General features: G+C 30.9%; 1 protein-coding gene across 1 annotated transcript; it reads left to right on the top strand.

Moving 5' to 3' along the window:
• The first annotated feature begins 1,424 nt into the window (after window positions 1-1,424).
• Window positions 1,425-6,400, top strand: LOC134684555 (uncharacterized). The gene is made up of 3 exons (XM_063543849.1): window positions 1,425-1,557; window positions 3,645-3,824; window positions 6,150-6,400. Exons 1-3 carry the CDS (start codon window positions 1,425-1,427, stop codon window positions 6,398-6,400), a joined length of 564 nt encoding a protein of 187 aa, XP_063399919.1.
• The last annotated feature ends 9,835 nt before the right edge of the window (window positions 6,401-16,235 follow it).

The raw sequence follows: 16,235 nt of genomic DNA, 5'->3' as shown, positions 1-16,235 counted from the left end.
TTGATGATGAAAACATCATTATTTTGTGAATTTAATCCGATAGGGTAGCTGGTTTGGATCTAAATATTTGACAGTTGAATCATGTCATAAACGTGACATCTGAATGAAGAACAAAATTAGTATTTTCCGTACAAATTAAAGTAAGATTCAAATTCCTTTTGAGCAGAAACATGCACAAAACAAATAAATGATGGAAAGATAAGAAATAAATGATTTATTGTACACGTAACTACATCAGAAAATAGTTATCAGAACAAAAATATTTCTGTTTAAATCATTGTAATTTTTCACTAGTATTTAATACATACAGTATTCTTCTGTGTTTCAATGCAAAGGAAATTAAATAACAAAGTTCATTTAGTTTTAACTTCGTACTTTATTTTGCCTTTTTAACTTTTTGGGGTTTCGAGCGTTACTGATGAGTCTTTTATAGACGAAACGCGCGTCTGGCGTATATATAAAATTTAGTCCTGGCATCAATGACGAGTTTATTTTATTAATAAATATTCAAAAAAATAAAATGAAAAATGACTTGGTAACAGGCTTTATCCTGATTTAGAGTAATTTCTCGCAATTTGATTGGCTGATATTGTCCTAATAAATTTCAGTACAATTTTTTATTACGTAAATAGGAAATATCTCCCTTATTTATTACGTCAATTGGGATTATTTCCCTTATACCATTGACCTGATAAAAAAATGAGTTGCTTCATGGTCCTCATATTTTAATTTTTCACAGTTTTAGATTAAATATCTAAAATATATTTGGTTGATATTGTCCTTATATTGAATTTAAATATAATAATATGTTATATAATAAAATCAGAATAAATTCGTTACACAGTGTTCAACTGTCCTAATACGGAATTTATCGGGTCAATAAAATTCATATCGGGTTTGGCTTCGCCTCACCCGATATGAATTTTATTTACCCGATAAATTCTCGTATTAGGACAATTACACACTCTGTAACTAATAATGCATTTGTTTTTCATTTCAATTAGACTTTTCGCAGGTTAATGATATCTTTCATAAAATTTCTTATAAATAGGGAAGAGTATCGCAATGACAATTTCTAACACATCAATATCCAATCAGCGAAAGAATAAAATTTTGCTTGGATTTCTCCAATGGTCAATAAGATTTAAATATATAAATTTAATGTGATCTGACAGTATATTTTAACCGATTGAGACAGCATATAACATTTACCTTCATTAAGCTATTTTATTTTTAAGGGAATGATAGGAAAAAACATACTCATGCTTTTAGCATTTTTCAATTTCATGTTCTTATATTGGGCGGAGGGTACAGTTGTTCTCAAAGGCGAAAACCAAGTACATTTGAAAGATTGGTTCATCGATGCACCTATTTTTCAACTAGCTTATGGCAGCCATGCTGAATGCACATCGCATTGTGGTACAATGGATGAGTCTATGTCTCTGTTCTACTATGCAGCTGCTCAAAAGTGCATTTGCATTAACACTGGATACATAAGGAGACCTTCAGCAATAGGACAAAGTGCTGATGGGTGGAACTATTATCTAATTTTAGACGGTAAGAAACAGTTGTTAAATTTTGTTTATAAGTATCTGGATAAATGTTAGTGTTACTTGTCGACATACTAGTACTCGGCTGTAATGTATACAATCACTTTAGTAAGACAAATAATATAATTATTACAATTAAATTGACCTAAGAAAACTTGTCAAATGAGACGATAGGAAGGAAGGCAGAGCAGGAATGAAAATTATTGTTCAGATAAACCCCTTTGTGGTATACTTTTTCAAATGAGGTACATTAAAGACTTAATACAAAAGTTTTCAGACAAATTGTATGACTGACTTTACGTTGTAAGCTTTGTTCATTGTTTGAAGTTGTACAATTATCTAAATGTTCATTCATATATGTAATGATGTTTTTTTTGTTTTTGTTACTTATCCTGACATCGGACTCGACCTTCTTTTAAAATTGATTTTACTTGGCGGATTGCTATGTGTTTTTTTTTATTCTACAATGGCTAGAGGTATCGGGGACGGTTGGGATCTCACAAAACATATTTAACCCAACCACATTGTTGCGCCTGTCCCAAGTTTAGAGCCTGTGACCTTTATAAGTCTTGTATGTTTTTTTATGGTATAAGTCATTTTGAATTCCAAATATTTACCTTATATATGTTTCAGTGAATTTGTACAATCAGTGATTATGTAGAATACCTTATATTTTAATTGATTATGTAGATACCTTATATGTTAATGGATTATGTAGAATAATTTTTATTTTAATGGATTATGTAGAATACTAGAGAGTTTATGGATAATATACAATTACTCAAATGTTCAGAGATTATGTACGTATAATCACTAGAATAAAATCAGGGATTAAACATAATAACTGAAATGAAGAATTAGATTATGCATAAAGAAAATTAATAAAATTTAAGTAATTTATAAAACTATATTAAAACATCCTAACAAACATAGACTGTTAAATGTTTAACACAAAATATTGACATTATAACCTTAATATATTAAAATGATGAGCACAATTTAATAAAATGATAAGCACAATAGTTTAAAATATAAGGCACATTACATTGAAATATTACATAATATTTTTAAATGTTAAGCACACATTTCCTAAACAAATCGTTTATTTATACAAATAAGATTTGGATGGCATCGTTTATAGCACATTTGCCCTACTTTTCTACGGGCACATCTATTTGATTCCCATATCTTTTTCCCTAACATTTGGAAAACCTTGTCCTTCATAAAGCAAATTGAATTTTTCGACACGCCCAAGAGAAATAAAGTTTCAGTTCAAATATTTGATAGTATCAAAACAAGGAATCAGCAACCGGGAACTGATTTCGTATTTACAAGTAATAGGACATGGAGAGACAGATACACAGACCATGAAATCGCTACAAACATGGACTCAACCTGACATTTTGGTTGACCTTAAGTGTACTGGAACGATGAAATGGTCTGTGCTTACATAAATTATCATCGCTATGGTCATATTTAAATATTAATTGTTTTGAAAACTTTTGAATTTTTGAAATACTACGGCGTTTGTACACCAGGAATAGATAACTTAAGCTGTATATGGCAAACTTTTATAAATTTTGATCTTCAATTATCTTTAACTTAGAACTTTATTTGACCATTTTATCATTTTTGAATTCGAGCGTCACTGATGAATCTATTGAAGAAGAAACGCGCGTCTGGCGTAAATACAAAATTGAATCCTGGTTATTATGATGAGTTTATTCATTGGTGTCCTGACTTTGACAAATCGACGATGAAGCAGTAGATATAGTCTACACTATTTTCTATGGGGAAATATTTCTCAACAATTGTATTAATTTTGCTAGTACACTTTTCTTTTTTATGGAAAACATATGTTTGTCTTATTGCAATATTTTTCTGATATAATTTTAAATACTATTAAATAAAAAATAATTTCAAAGTTTATATTGATGCAAAAAACGAGACAGTATCAGGTGGCATTCATATTTTTAGTATTATTTTTCCTTCATAAAATTATCTTATATTTGTTTTATAAAACTAGTGTTGAAACTAAGGCGACAGTATAAACACGTAAATGAATAACACATATTGTGATTTTTCTTTTGTTAGAACGATGTCCCAGAAAATCTGGATATGTGTACAGCAAAATATTTCACAGTTGCTACAAACTCCACATGCAGAACAATTCCATATTATATATTGATTATAATTCTATCTGTGAAGATGAAGGTGGTGAACTGATGAAAATTGATTCAGACAAAAAACAACAACATGTTGCAGATTTTCTTGGTTTGTATTTTTTATAACGGAAAACTTTTTTCAAATTCAGTTGGTTTTCAAACCACAACTTTATCATCGAGCGTATGATGTTATTGGTCCGACTTGCCTAAATTATAATATCTCATCGTTTCACTAAACCATCCATTTAACATTAAAACAAAATACCCTGTTGAAAACTTTAAGTGTTGGAGCATAAAAATCATAGATCTTTTCAATGTTTTGGTTATAAACTCACATGTATCTTTTTTTAGATTCGTATTTAGAAACTGTTATATTAATTTTCAAGTTTTTTTCTTTGATGTATATAGACTTTGTAAAAGCAATAGTTTAAACCTTATTAAGTCCGAAATTTTTATACGTAATCTGTACATGTATTACAAGCTGTAGAATATTGTTTTCAAAATAATAATTTGTAATACTATTATCATTTTTACTTTCCGTATCACATCTTGTCTAGTGAGTATCAACTATATTAAACAACTGTTTATTCTTATAGATGTAATACCACCATTGATTTTTTCCTATTAGTCTTTGTTAAATTTGCACTTTTCAAAAAATTGTTCAGTATTTACCTTTATTTCAACCAAAGAAATACTTTGCATGTATAAAGCTTAATCATTTCCAGTGCTACAGTGAACACTTCACACTACATTTCATTGCATATAAGAAAGTAATTATCACCGGAAATAAACAACCCAATTTTTACACTGTTATTTACTGGTTACCTGCTTAGGTAACTATGTAACCTTAACGTTCCAAAATATTTTATAAGACCATCAAATAAAAAAAGAATGATGCTTTCACACCTTGGTTTTTCTCAATAACAAAAATATTATAACATATAATAGTATCATTTATGGCTTAAAACTTTACAAATTTTGCAATTAAATTAAATAAGAGCAGAACAAGGGTACAAAAAAGGTCAATCTTTAACAATATAGGAACTTCATGTAGACGTTCCTAAATCAATTTTCTTTTATGTGAAACAAGAATATGCGTCAATGGTAAAACAAAACACAACAATGTTCAATACCGTGTGAAAACACCGTTTGCACGAATCACAGATGCTTGAATTTGTTGTTGTTGTAGTAGTCTTAGCCATACATGAATCACCACTTGAGATAAATCATCAATAGAGCACATCTAGATTATTATTGGACGTCGGGAACCAAATGGTGAAGGTTCCTCTTCTTTTTAATTAGCTATAGTATTGACATAATTATTTGCACTACACAAAGGCAAAGATTGGTCCATAGATTTAGAAAGGTAAGCATCGGTGATTCATGTGGACGGTAGTTTAGAGCGGTATTGGACATTGTAATGTTTATTGCAACCACTGACATATATTATTGCTTTCCAAACGAACAGGACTGTGATGTTGCATTTGTTTCACTGTAATCATCTAAAGTTAAGCATTGTTCATGGTTTGTTCTCACAACTTCTAATTTGTCCAAAAAAAAGAATAACGGAACGAAATTTATCATTATTCTTCGACCTTTCTATATCATATATGAAAGTCAATGACGAAATAACACGATTCATTTATTGCATATCCATACATCTTATCACATGTACATACAATATGGTTTGTGAGAGAAATAAGGGAGGTTCGATAATTTTTTTCCTGGTGTATATTTTGATTTTGAACCAATCCCATCATTCTAGTTCCAGTATTTTTGTTGACTTATAAAAGAGTTTAAAGTTGTAACAACTATTTAATAATTCGAACATGATCAAAACAGATATACAAAATCAATAATCAAAAAGAAATAACATTAATTGTATAAATTGTAGAGCACAAGATGCACAATTAATAACTAGTAAAAATGCTTATTTCAATACTGTTTTTAAATCTTAGTAGATTTTATACCGGGTTACCTGTGTAATTTTACTGTTTTGAACTTCAAAACGAACGTACTAAATCAGTTTTAACTTTCGAAAGACAAAAGAAATGTCAATATTCTGTTAGATTAGAATAGTCTAATGTGCATAAGACCTCAGTAAAGAGTGGAAATTGTTATCAAAGGTACCAGGATTATAATTTAGTACGCCAGACGCGCGTTTCGTCTACATAAGACTCATCAGTGACGCTCATATCAAAATAAGGCGACCCTAGTTTATCGTTTCTCTAAAATAAAATTGAAATAAATCTACCTTAAAGATACAGATGAGTTTTAAAATTACAAAATGGATCGAGATAAAATGCATCAACAGAGTATTTGTCTTCTGATATGCATGCATCATTCAATACAATAGGAACAACACATTAAGAACAAACCAAATTGAAAACAAATATATTCATAAATTATTTCTTTTCTTGTTACAATTTTCTAGATCAGTTCGAAACTTCTACATGGTTCTTTTTCCAAGGATCTCATATTGCAGTAGATGAGTATTGGTACTACAACGATGGATCAATTATGTCTTATTTTAATTGGGCTCCAACTCAGCCTGATATGACAAATTATGAGGTTGGCGCTAGAGAAAATATTGCTATGAGAACACAGGAACGCTATGCTTGGTTTGATTTATGGTATAACTATAAAGGAAACTTTTTATGTGAAAGAAGAATTTTGGAATATTGATGATTTTTGCTTTAAACTGGGCACTATATTTAGGCCATTTCCATGGTGTTTTAATATTCCATTAAGCATTAAGACACATTATTTTATTACATGCACTTTGCTCATTGCTCATTTTTTTCCCTAGAGCGATTTGCCATACAAGAATTATTTAGATTACATAAAAAAAAAAGAATAGATGCAATATCAGACACGTTCTAGTCACACGACTGTCCCTTTGGTATGTTTCGCCCTTTTTTCTATTTATAGTGTTGATTTTTTATGGAAAGCGGAGAACTCCTACAGAAACTTACTTTCAATTCCAGCGTCATTCCAAAATAACAACGTTTCAACTTTATGTGTGCAGTCGCGCTCGTCCATCTCATTTTTAAAAGCGAAAGAGACTTAAAACATTTAAGGAGGAGATATAATGCTTCAAGAATTCAAACACAAAGTTGTGGATTAACTGTTCATTACAAATCGTGTTCTTTGTGGATGTCCATGTTGTTTGGTATGATTTTTTTTTTTCAAAACAGTACAGATATACAAATTTAGCTTTTGCGTAAGTCCTGATAAGCATGTTGGGAAACACATACTGAAGGCATTGTCTACAAACATTCTACTATCCCGTATAATGTCAAGTAGAACTCAAGACAGATATACGGTTTATAGTTTTGGTACGCAAGCCTCACGTTTCGTCTTTAGAAAACTCACAAGTGACGCCAAAATAACAACATTTGGGAAGCCAATTCAAATATGCAGTTAAAAACCATTTAAATTGAAAAGTCCAAGAGATTATGCGTGTATCTGGTATGAATATTTTGATTTGAAATTACACTGTAATATACTTTATATACAAATAAATTAACCTATAGATTATACGTATATGGTAAGGATGATAAATGTAAATCTTGTTAAAAAGATAATAAAGATTACAAATAATTATAAGTTTGATAGTTTTTGAGTTATTTAATTATACCAATAAACAAGCTATAGTATGGAACGCCATGACTGCCTTATGTTAATGATTGGCATTGCTCACACCATTATATGCAGCGGTCACACCATTATATGCAGTGCTCACACAATTATATGCAGTGCTCACAACATTATATGCAGTGCTCACAACATTATATTAAGTGCTCACAACATTATATTAAGTGCTCACAACATTATACTAAAGAGTAATGTTTGGCATCAATTTTCAGAATTTGGCATTTTTACATGTATAGGTATCTAACAGATATGGAAAATGCAGTTTAAAGCATTTCATTGTAGGTGTTTAACATTACTTTACATCTATTATTCCAATTTTTTACAAGCTTTTTTAGTAGTTTGTCTTCTAAATATGATCAGCAGTCTGATATAGAAATATAAACTTTCATAAAAACAAATTACCTTTTCAAGACCCAGTTTAACATTTTCATTTGAAGTTATCATCTCTTATGAAAGCTGAGTTTGTGGGAATGAATAAAACGTTTAATACGTTTGTTCGTCAGTTTGCACGGTCAATATATATAAAAAAAAAGTGGTATGCTTGCCAATGAAACAACTTTCAACAAGAGACAAAATCACATCACAGAAACTAACAACTAAACGCCCACAGGACGGCTTTCAACAATGAGCAAAGCCCATACCGCATAGTCAGCTATAGATGGCCCCGAAATGATAAACGTAAAACATTCCTAATTTATGTACAAACAAACGATCGAAAAATTAACATGTATATAACACATTAACAAATGCCAACCACTGAAATATAGGCTCCTCCTGACTTTGGACAGCCACATATATACAGAATGTGGCGGGTTTTAACATGTTAGCGGGATACCAACCCTCCCTCTAACCTGGGACAGTGGCGTAACATAACAACATAAGAACGAACTATGCAAATCAGTTGTGAAAGGCTTAACTGGTCAGATGGGTACAAATATAAATACAACTAACAAGAAAAAAGAGGGGACGTGGGCGGGTACTTGTATATCCCAACAACAAAAAGACACTATAAGTACTGATCTGAGAGTACTCGCAGTTACTGACAGCTAGTCAAAGCCACTAACAACTACTAAAAAACACATGTATCTAAGTTTTGCATTTAGGTAAAGATTGAAACAAACTATGAGTAAAAAAAGAATGATTTACTATTATTGGATAGTAGCGATTGTCCATGAAAAAGAGTCATTTTCAATGCTCTTCAACTTTATACTTGTTTGGATTTATAGTTATTTTGATATGAGTCGTATGTAGACGAAACGAGCATCTGGCGTATTAAATTATAATCCTGGTACCTTTGATAACTACTTGAACTAAATCAATTCTGATTAAGGTACATTAAGATACAAAATATAATCAACTACAAGTCATAAAAGAATAATATCTTTTAGATCGCACTTCTTTGAAAACAATGGACCTCGAAAAAAGATTCAAATTTGTGTTTAGGTCCAGATGATAACAACAACATATAAAAGAGGAATGCTATTTGTTGCTGAGCACTTCTTTGATTTTATTTAAAGTCCACACCATTTAATTTTTTTTTGTAACAGAAGCACAAAATACAACGATACTCGCTATTATGTCAGTATATAATTGTAATATAGTTATATTAATGGAGAACTTCTAATATTGTTTTACTGTGAATTCTTCTCGTTGTTGTTATTGGCGTTCTAATTCTTCTCACATACAAGCTTGTCTGTAGTCTGGGGATTTCTGTTATTTTTGCTACCAATTTTTTTTCCATATCCCATGTTAGGATTAATGTAAAAGGTTGAAAATTTCATATCTGAAAATTTTTTTCGTTATCTGGAAAGTTACATTTGACAACGGTTCTTGATTGTTTCTGTCAATGTTGGGCTTCTTTCTCATGGATATCGATCACTCACGGGGAAAAAATGAAAAGTTGTCGAAACTAATTTGACTTTTATGTATAGCAGAGTCAGGGGCGAATTATATTCTTAAACGAATTTAAATTCACAAACTAGTTATTTTGCACCAAACATTGCTGTGACATGCCTTTTTCAAATATGATTGAAAATCGTAAATGTTTAAGTAAAATTCTATTTGCAATTGCTGACCAACATTGTTAAAAAAAAATGCAATGAACAGTATACTTCTGACAGATATTTGGTTCTCCTTGAAAAATACCAATTACATATCTTAATTACAATCCCGAGTAATCTGAATATATTTATTATTCAGAAATACACAATATATGTGTATAAATCCACATGTTTTAATACGACTGCAAAAACAAAATGAAAAAAAATGGTCGTATATTGCTATCACGTCGCCGAAGACAGATGTTTTCCGGATAATAACTTTTGTATAAGTAAATTAAATTTTAACACAAGGTTTGGGATTGATTGAGGGGGGGGGGGGGTGAATGGTCTTAACTGTTTAGGAATTAGGGGCCAAAAAGGGGGTCGAAATAATGTTGTAGTTTCCAGTCATCAAGTGTATGAATCTCTCTGAAATTATACCACAAGTTTCCAACTATAAAAGGGATGAATATGATTTGCTGGGAGGGGGAGGTGTTATGGCTCAAACCGTTTAGGAATTAGAGGCAAAAATGAGGGAAAAACAAGGGCTTCTTGGTTAATGGTCAATTAAGACAATTTAAAACCAGTGTAGGGAAGGTCATCCAAATATATTGAGGTAATCCAGACATGTTTGATTATATAAAAAAAAAAGATGTGGTATGATTGCCAATTAGACAACTATCCATAAAAGACCAAAATGACACAAACATTAACAATTATAGGTCACCGTACGGCCTTCGACAATGAGCAAAGCCCATACCGCATATAGTCAGCTATAAAAGGCCCCGAAAAGACAATGTAAAACAATTCAAGCGAGAAAACTAACGGCCTTATTTATGTAAAAAAATGAACGAAAAACAAATATGTAACACATAAAAAAAAACGACAACCACTGAATTACAGGCTCCTGACTTGGGACAGGCACAAACATAAATAATGTGGCGGGGTTTAACATTTTAGCGGGATCCCAACCCTCCCCTAACCTGGGACAGTGGTATAACAGTACAACATAAGAACGAACTATAAAAATCAGCTGACAAAGGCTTAACTCATCAGATAGACAAAAAATAAAAGTGAACGTGGCCGGGTACTTATACATCCCGACACAATGAACAGACCTGAAAGTACTCGCAGTTATCTGGCAGCTAGTTCAAAGCCATTAACAACTAATAAAAAAATCATGCCTCTACCTCCCTTACACTGCTTTAAAATTATGTGTACAGATTTTTCCCCCATATCAGATTTCAGAAATTAAAAAGAAAAAAGTGGGGGATACATTTTTTTTCTTGAGGTTGGGGTCAGTATGAAACAGCATAGTATATTGCACAAAACAACAAAAAAAGGAGGGTATTCTTTTAATTTTTGGAGGGGATGGGGCAAAAATTAAGTATATATTCAAATTATATAACCAATTTTGTAGTTCTTTGACTACAGTTATTGTGTGTCAGAAACCTATTATGTGTCAAATATTTAATTACATTCCAAATTCAGACCTGAATTAAGCGTAAATAGTGTGTCCATTTTTGTCCGAACGGTTTAGAGTTGGACCTCTGCGGTCGTATCCAACTGCCTTCGGCGAAGCAATTTAAAAAACACTTAAATATATATATACATATTAAGTTGTGAATATGGCGAAACTGATCCTCAAAATAAGTTTATAATGCCCTGGTATGGAATAAATTTGTGTTAAATTGATCATACTTCTAAATTTACTTATTTCAATCAGTTTTAAATATTGTATACTGCCTTAATGATAACATATATTATAATAACTGTTTAAATTGTTTGCTGGGCATTAATTTACCGTAATTGATCACCAATTATGGACTCGGTAATTTCCGCTAAAAAACGAAGTTAACCGAATGATCTCACCATTCATCAATCTCATCATACATCAATCTCATCATACAACAAAAAACGTATAATGTTGTGAGCACTTCATATAATGTTTTGACCACTTCATATAATGTTTTGACCACTTCATATAATGTTTTGACCACTTCATATAATGTTGTGACCACTGCATATAATGTTTGGACCACTGCGTATAATGTTGTGATCACTTAATATAATGTTGTGAGCACTTAATATAATGTTGTGAGCACTGTATATAATGTTGTGAGCACTGCATATGATGATGTGAACACTGCATATAATGGTGTGAGCACTTTATATAATTTTGTGATCACTGCATATAATGGTGTGAGCACTGCATATAATGTTGTGAGCACTGCATATAATGTTGTGAGCACTTAATATTAGGTTGTGAACACTTAATATAATGTTGTGAGCACTTAATATAATGTTGTGAGCACTGCATATAATGTTATGAGCACTGCATATAATGATGTGAACACTGCATATAATGGTGTGAGCACTTTATATAATGTTGTGAGCACTGCATATAATGGTGTTAGCACTACATATAATGTTGTGAGCACTGAATATAATGCTGATCATTAACATAAGGCAGTCATGGCGTTCCATACTATATACCCGAGTAACTGATGATTTTACAATACATCTGTCGTACCTGGTCATGCTATGTATTGTACGAATTGTTTAGTGTATTTTCAAATTTTTGTTTTGCCTGTATTGCTTTAATACAAAAATGTATACCAAAACTTCCTAGAAGAAAAGTGTATTTTATGACTGCAATAATATACATCCATCGGATCAAAAAGACATTATTAATACAAACAGAACTAGTGAGGATTTTATAAAACCATTAAACCAGGTTCAACCCAGCATTTTTTTCGTAAAATGTCCTATACTAAGTCAGGAATATGACAGTTGTTATTACAAAGTGAGTTTCTTTGTATGTTGGCGTTTGTATTTGTTGCATTTCAGTGTTCTTGTTCACTTGTTTCCTCTTATAGTTGATGCATTTCCCTCGGTTTTTAGTTTGTAACATAGATTTGTTTTTTCGCAGCTAATTTATGACTTTTAAACACCAGTATACTACTGCTATCTTAATTTAAAACCTGATCTGTACTGCCTTCTGTACTGTTATCCTTCGACTGTAACAGTAGGCCGTCTCTCAACATGGACTGTGGTGATCTCAATCAATATGTTGGACAAGCTAATAAAACTGTACCAAACAATTACTATCTGGTAAAAAAAAGACAAGGACCAAAAGCGAACAACCGCACATAAAAAACGACACGACACAGTAAACAAAAACATGAGCAACACGAACTCAGAAAAAAACAAGAGGTAATCTTGGACGTTATCATTTTAATCATTTATACAAATAAGTATAGTCAGAATATTTTGTAATTTGAAGGAACAATAATAATGTTAAGTTTCGTGTTAACAAACTTAAAAACTACTGTCTGTTCACATATTTACTAAAATCTATAGATAGGAGAATATCAAAACCAATGGATTAAACTTTAAGTGACACAGGACAGATAAACATGTATATATAGAATTTGAAAATACCATACATTTTTTTAAAATATTTAATATCAATTACAAGTTAGCTTACAGTATATATAGATGTATACACACATTTTATACTATTTTAAATTGAGAGTCACTGATGAGTATTTTGCAGACGAAAATTGCGTCTGGCGTACCTTTTGATGAGTTTATTTATCAACAACAATGGATTAATAGAGCAGCTCGCAGGACTTATGCTGCATGAAATTAACGAACTGTGGTGCTCATATTTAACACAAGGAGGTCTGCTCCATGTCTTAATCTCTTCCACGATACTGACACTGATAGACGACTTCAATCTTTTATCTTTGACAAATGTTATAAGTCAAACTTTCCAACTGTCGCATTTATCAGAAGTGATATATCCTTTGTCTGATCGTATTACGTTTTGTATTCTTGTCTTTTGTTTCTGCTAATAGTATTCGTTTGTTTTTATTGTGATTAAGACTATAACACACTGTTGACTGATTGATATACCCCTATTTTTTTATATTTGGACTTATTATAAAATTGAGAATGGAAATGGGGAATGTGTCAAAGAGACAACAAGACGACCAAAGACCAGATAACAGCCGAAGTCCACAAAAAAGTCTTCAACAAGGTGTCAATCACATAACTTTAAAACTTAGTTATTTAAAGTGTTGAAAACAATGAGGGTGAAAACATCTGTTTTGCTGTTTACGGGTACAGTAGCTGCATGTGCAGATAAAAACTTACCCAGTCGATATTTTATTGATTAAACTCATGTGAAACTTAAATGATGTTTAAGTAGTTCTATTTTACCAAATTATATCACAAAAAAATAAAAAAGTGTTTTTTTAATTTCAATTTCAATTTGGTGTTGCAATACTTTTTTCTATGTGTATAGTTATAAAGGCAAACTAGTACAAAGTTGAAGAGCATTTAGGATACAAAAGTTGTGCAAAATACGGCTAGGGCCATCTATTCCCGGGATTACAAAGTCTTTAGTTTTTCGAAAAATTTACAGAATTGTCTACAAAAAATGTAATGAAAGACCATATAATTGATCAAAATAGTTATAAAGCCAAATGTAAACTACTGTTGACTGAGTATATTAGTAAATGATGGAATTAGTGATTCAATGCGACTTTCACTATCAAGCATATTCTAACTCCCATTTTCATAACTATGTATCATCATATGATCTATTTTTTTTCTAGCTATACATATTTATTTTTGGCATATCCATGAAGGTTTTTTTGCTTCAATGTCAACCCCCCTTTTTCATAACTAATAATTATCATAGAACTACGTTTTTATAGTTTTCTTCTTAGGAAAAATTATTATTTAATTTTAAGCTGTTTTGGTTTTTTTTTTCTATTTCAGTTATTATGTGTTTCCTTAATCAGTCTTCTTCGTCGAATTCACATGAAATGGACATCTATGGAATACTGCTTAAATTGACTAAAATTTGGATTATGTTTTTCTAGCTAACACATTTGTTTATCTGTCGATCAATAGCGATTACCAAACAAATAAGAGAAAAGACTACAAAGGTCAAGTGAAAATCAATCACTCTCACCACAAAAAAAAGACAACATCATGTCCCCGAATGGGAAGGACGAACGAACTATTTACGATGTATTTTCGTATGATTAAAGTTCCGACATAACTTCAACAGAAATCTTTTTATGACAATATAATATTAAAGGGAAAAATTCGCGATTTTTTTCCAGATCACTCATCAAACATATACATTAAATTTTAAAACTTAAGCTTACATAATATACTTTGAAAAAAAAGTTGACTGTTCAAATTCTTTAACAAAAGAATTTTAAGACGCATCTAATATCTATATCAAACAAGGATCAAGCATATGAAGAAGAAATATGACAACTTTCTAGTAAATAAATCATGCTTCAAAGGATAATAGCATCAAACAGAAAAGCTTTTTTTTTTTTTGCTTCTTTTGATGATATGAAAATGTAAAGATATTTTGTAATATAGTACTAATATTGAGATTTTTGATTGTATTAAATCACAGAAAAAACGTGATAATCTACCATAGTTTTAATTTCAGGAATATTACTTTCTTTTTCTTCAAGCAAACTTTAATTAATAAATACTTAGCACGAATCCAACAAAAAGATTGTATTTATCCAACCCGCTTTTTCAGATATGACTTTAAAATTGTACATAAATAAACATTTAAATCGTTGTCTATATAACATGAGATAAGGTGGTAAGATTGCAAATAAAACACCTACCCATCAGAATCTTTATTATTTCGATGTAAGCATCTAAGTGTCATTGTAAGGCCTTCAACAATGATCAACACTATCGTGAAAGTTAGTTGTGTTACTGTAGCAAAGCATTAAGTCAATGTACACACAATCAATTTGATCATCATAACAAGCATTAGCCTTTTAAAAGGGCTATTCGACTCTTAGCTGATGAAAATGGAAAGTGCTCTCGCTTTGAAGATTAATTCATTTACTAGAATAACCACGTGCATCAATCAACAAATTTTACCACACAGGAGAGGTCACATGTTATAAAGTAGTATATATCGTTTAACGTTGTTGTTTACTCCAGAAAATTCGCATATTTATAGTTAAAAGTTACCTGTGTAAAATCTAAGTGCCAAAATTCGATACTGTACGGGTTTGAAGGACATTTACTAGGTTTGGATTGTCCTAACCAATCAATAAACTTTGATTATTCACGTCTCGTAATATCTTCCAATCAGGTAGCAAGAAAAATTCACGCACTATTTGTCCATCGTTCAATTCTTAAAATCGACTCCAATGAGTGAATAATAAAACAAAATGAAACTGGTATATAAATAGAACGGTTTTTCTAAACGGAATTATTTAATTTCTGGGATAAAAAAGACGACCAATAAAACATTCGTTAATCTATATATTTTGCTTATTGTTCAACATGCAAATTTTTAAAGAACAATGGCTAATAATGCATATGGTTATCCAGCAAGTTTAAGCTCTGCTTAAAATGACAAAACACCCAATTACAATAGGACGGTTGGGTCATCGAATAACTGGGAAACGTTTTACTTGAAACACAAAATAACTCATATTTTTGTCAAATGAATATATTTATGAGATGTCCTCAACTTTTTTAAGGTTCTAGTTGTGTAACTTGAATGTATATAAATTGATCTCATATTTGTTAAACCAAAAAATCAATACAAAGACTATATATCATTTATCATATAATATATTTTGCCAGGTTTTGTTGAACATTTTTGTTTGCCGAGAATTTCTGAAACATTATTGCTGGCCTGTCTGTCCGTCTGTTAACACACTTGTTAACACGGTCGAGACTTTTTTTAAACGATCTTAACCTTACCCGATGTATATATTTAATTTTGGGAGGGGTTAAACATATTGATTTCAAAT

The sequence above is a fragment of the Mytilus trossulus genome, chromosome 9 (genome assembly GCF_036588685.1).
Source record: "Mytilus trossulus isolate FHL-02 chromosome 9, PNRI_Mtr1.1.1.hap1, whole genome shotgun sequence".
NCBI classification, from domain to species: domain Eukaryota; kingdom Metazoa; phylum Mollusca; class Bivalvia; order Mytilida; family Mytilidae; genus Mytilus; species Mytilus trossulus.
This window is presented reverse-complemented; position numbering and strand designations above follow the sequence as displayed.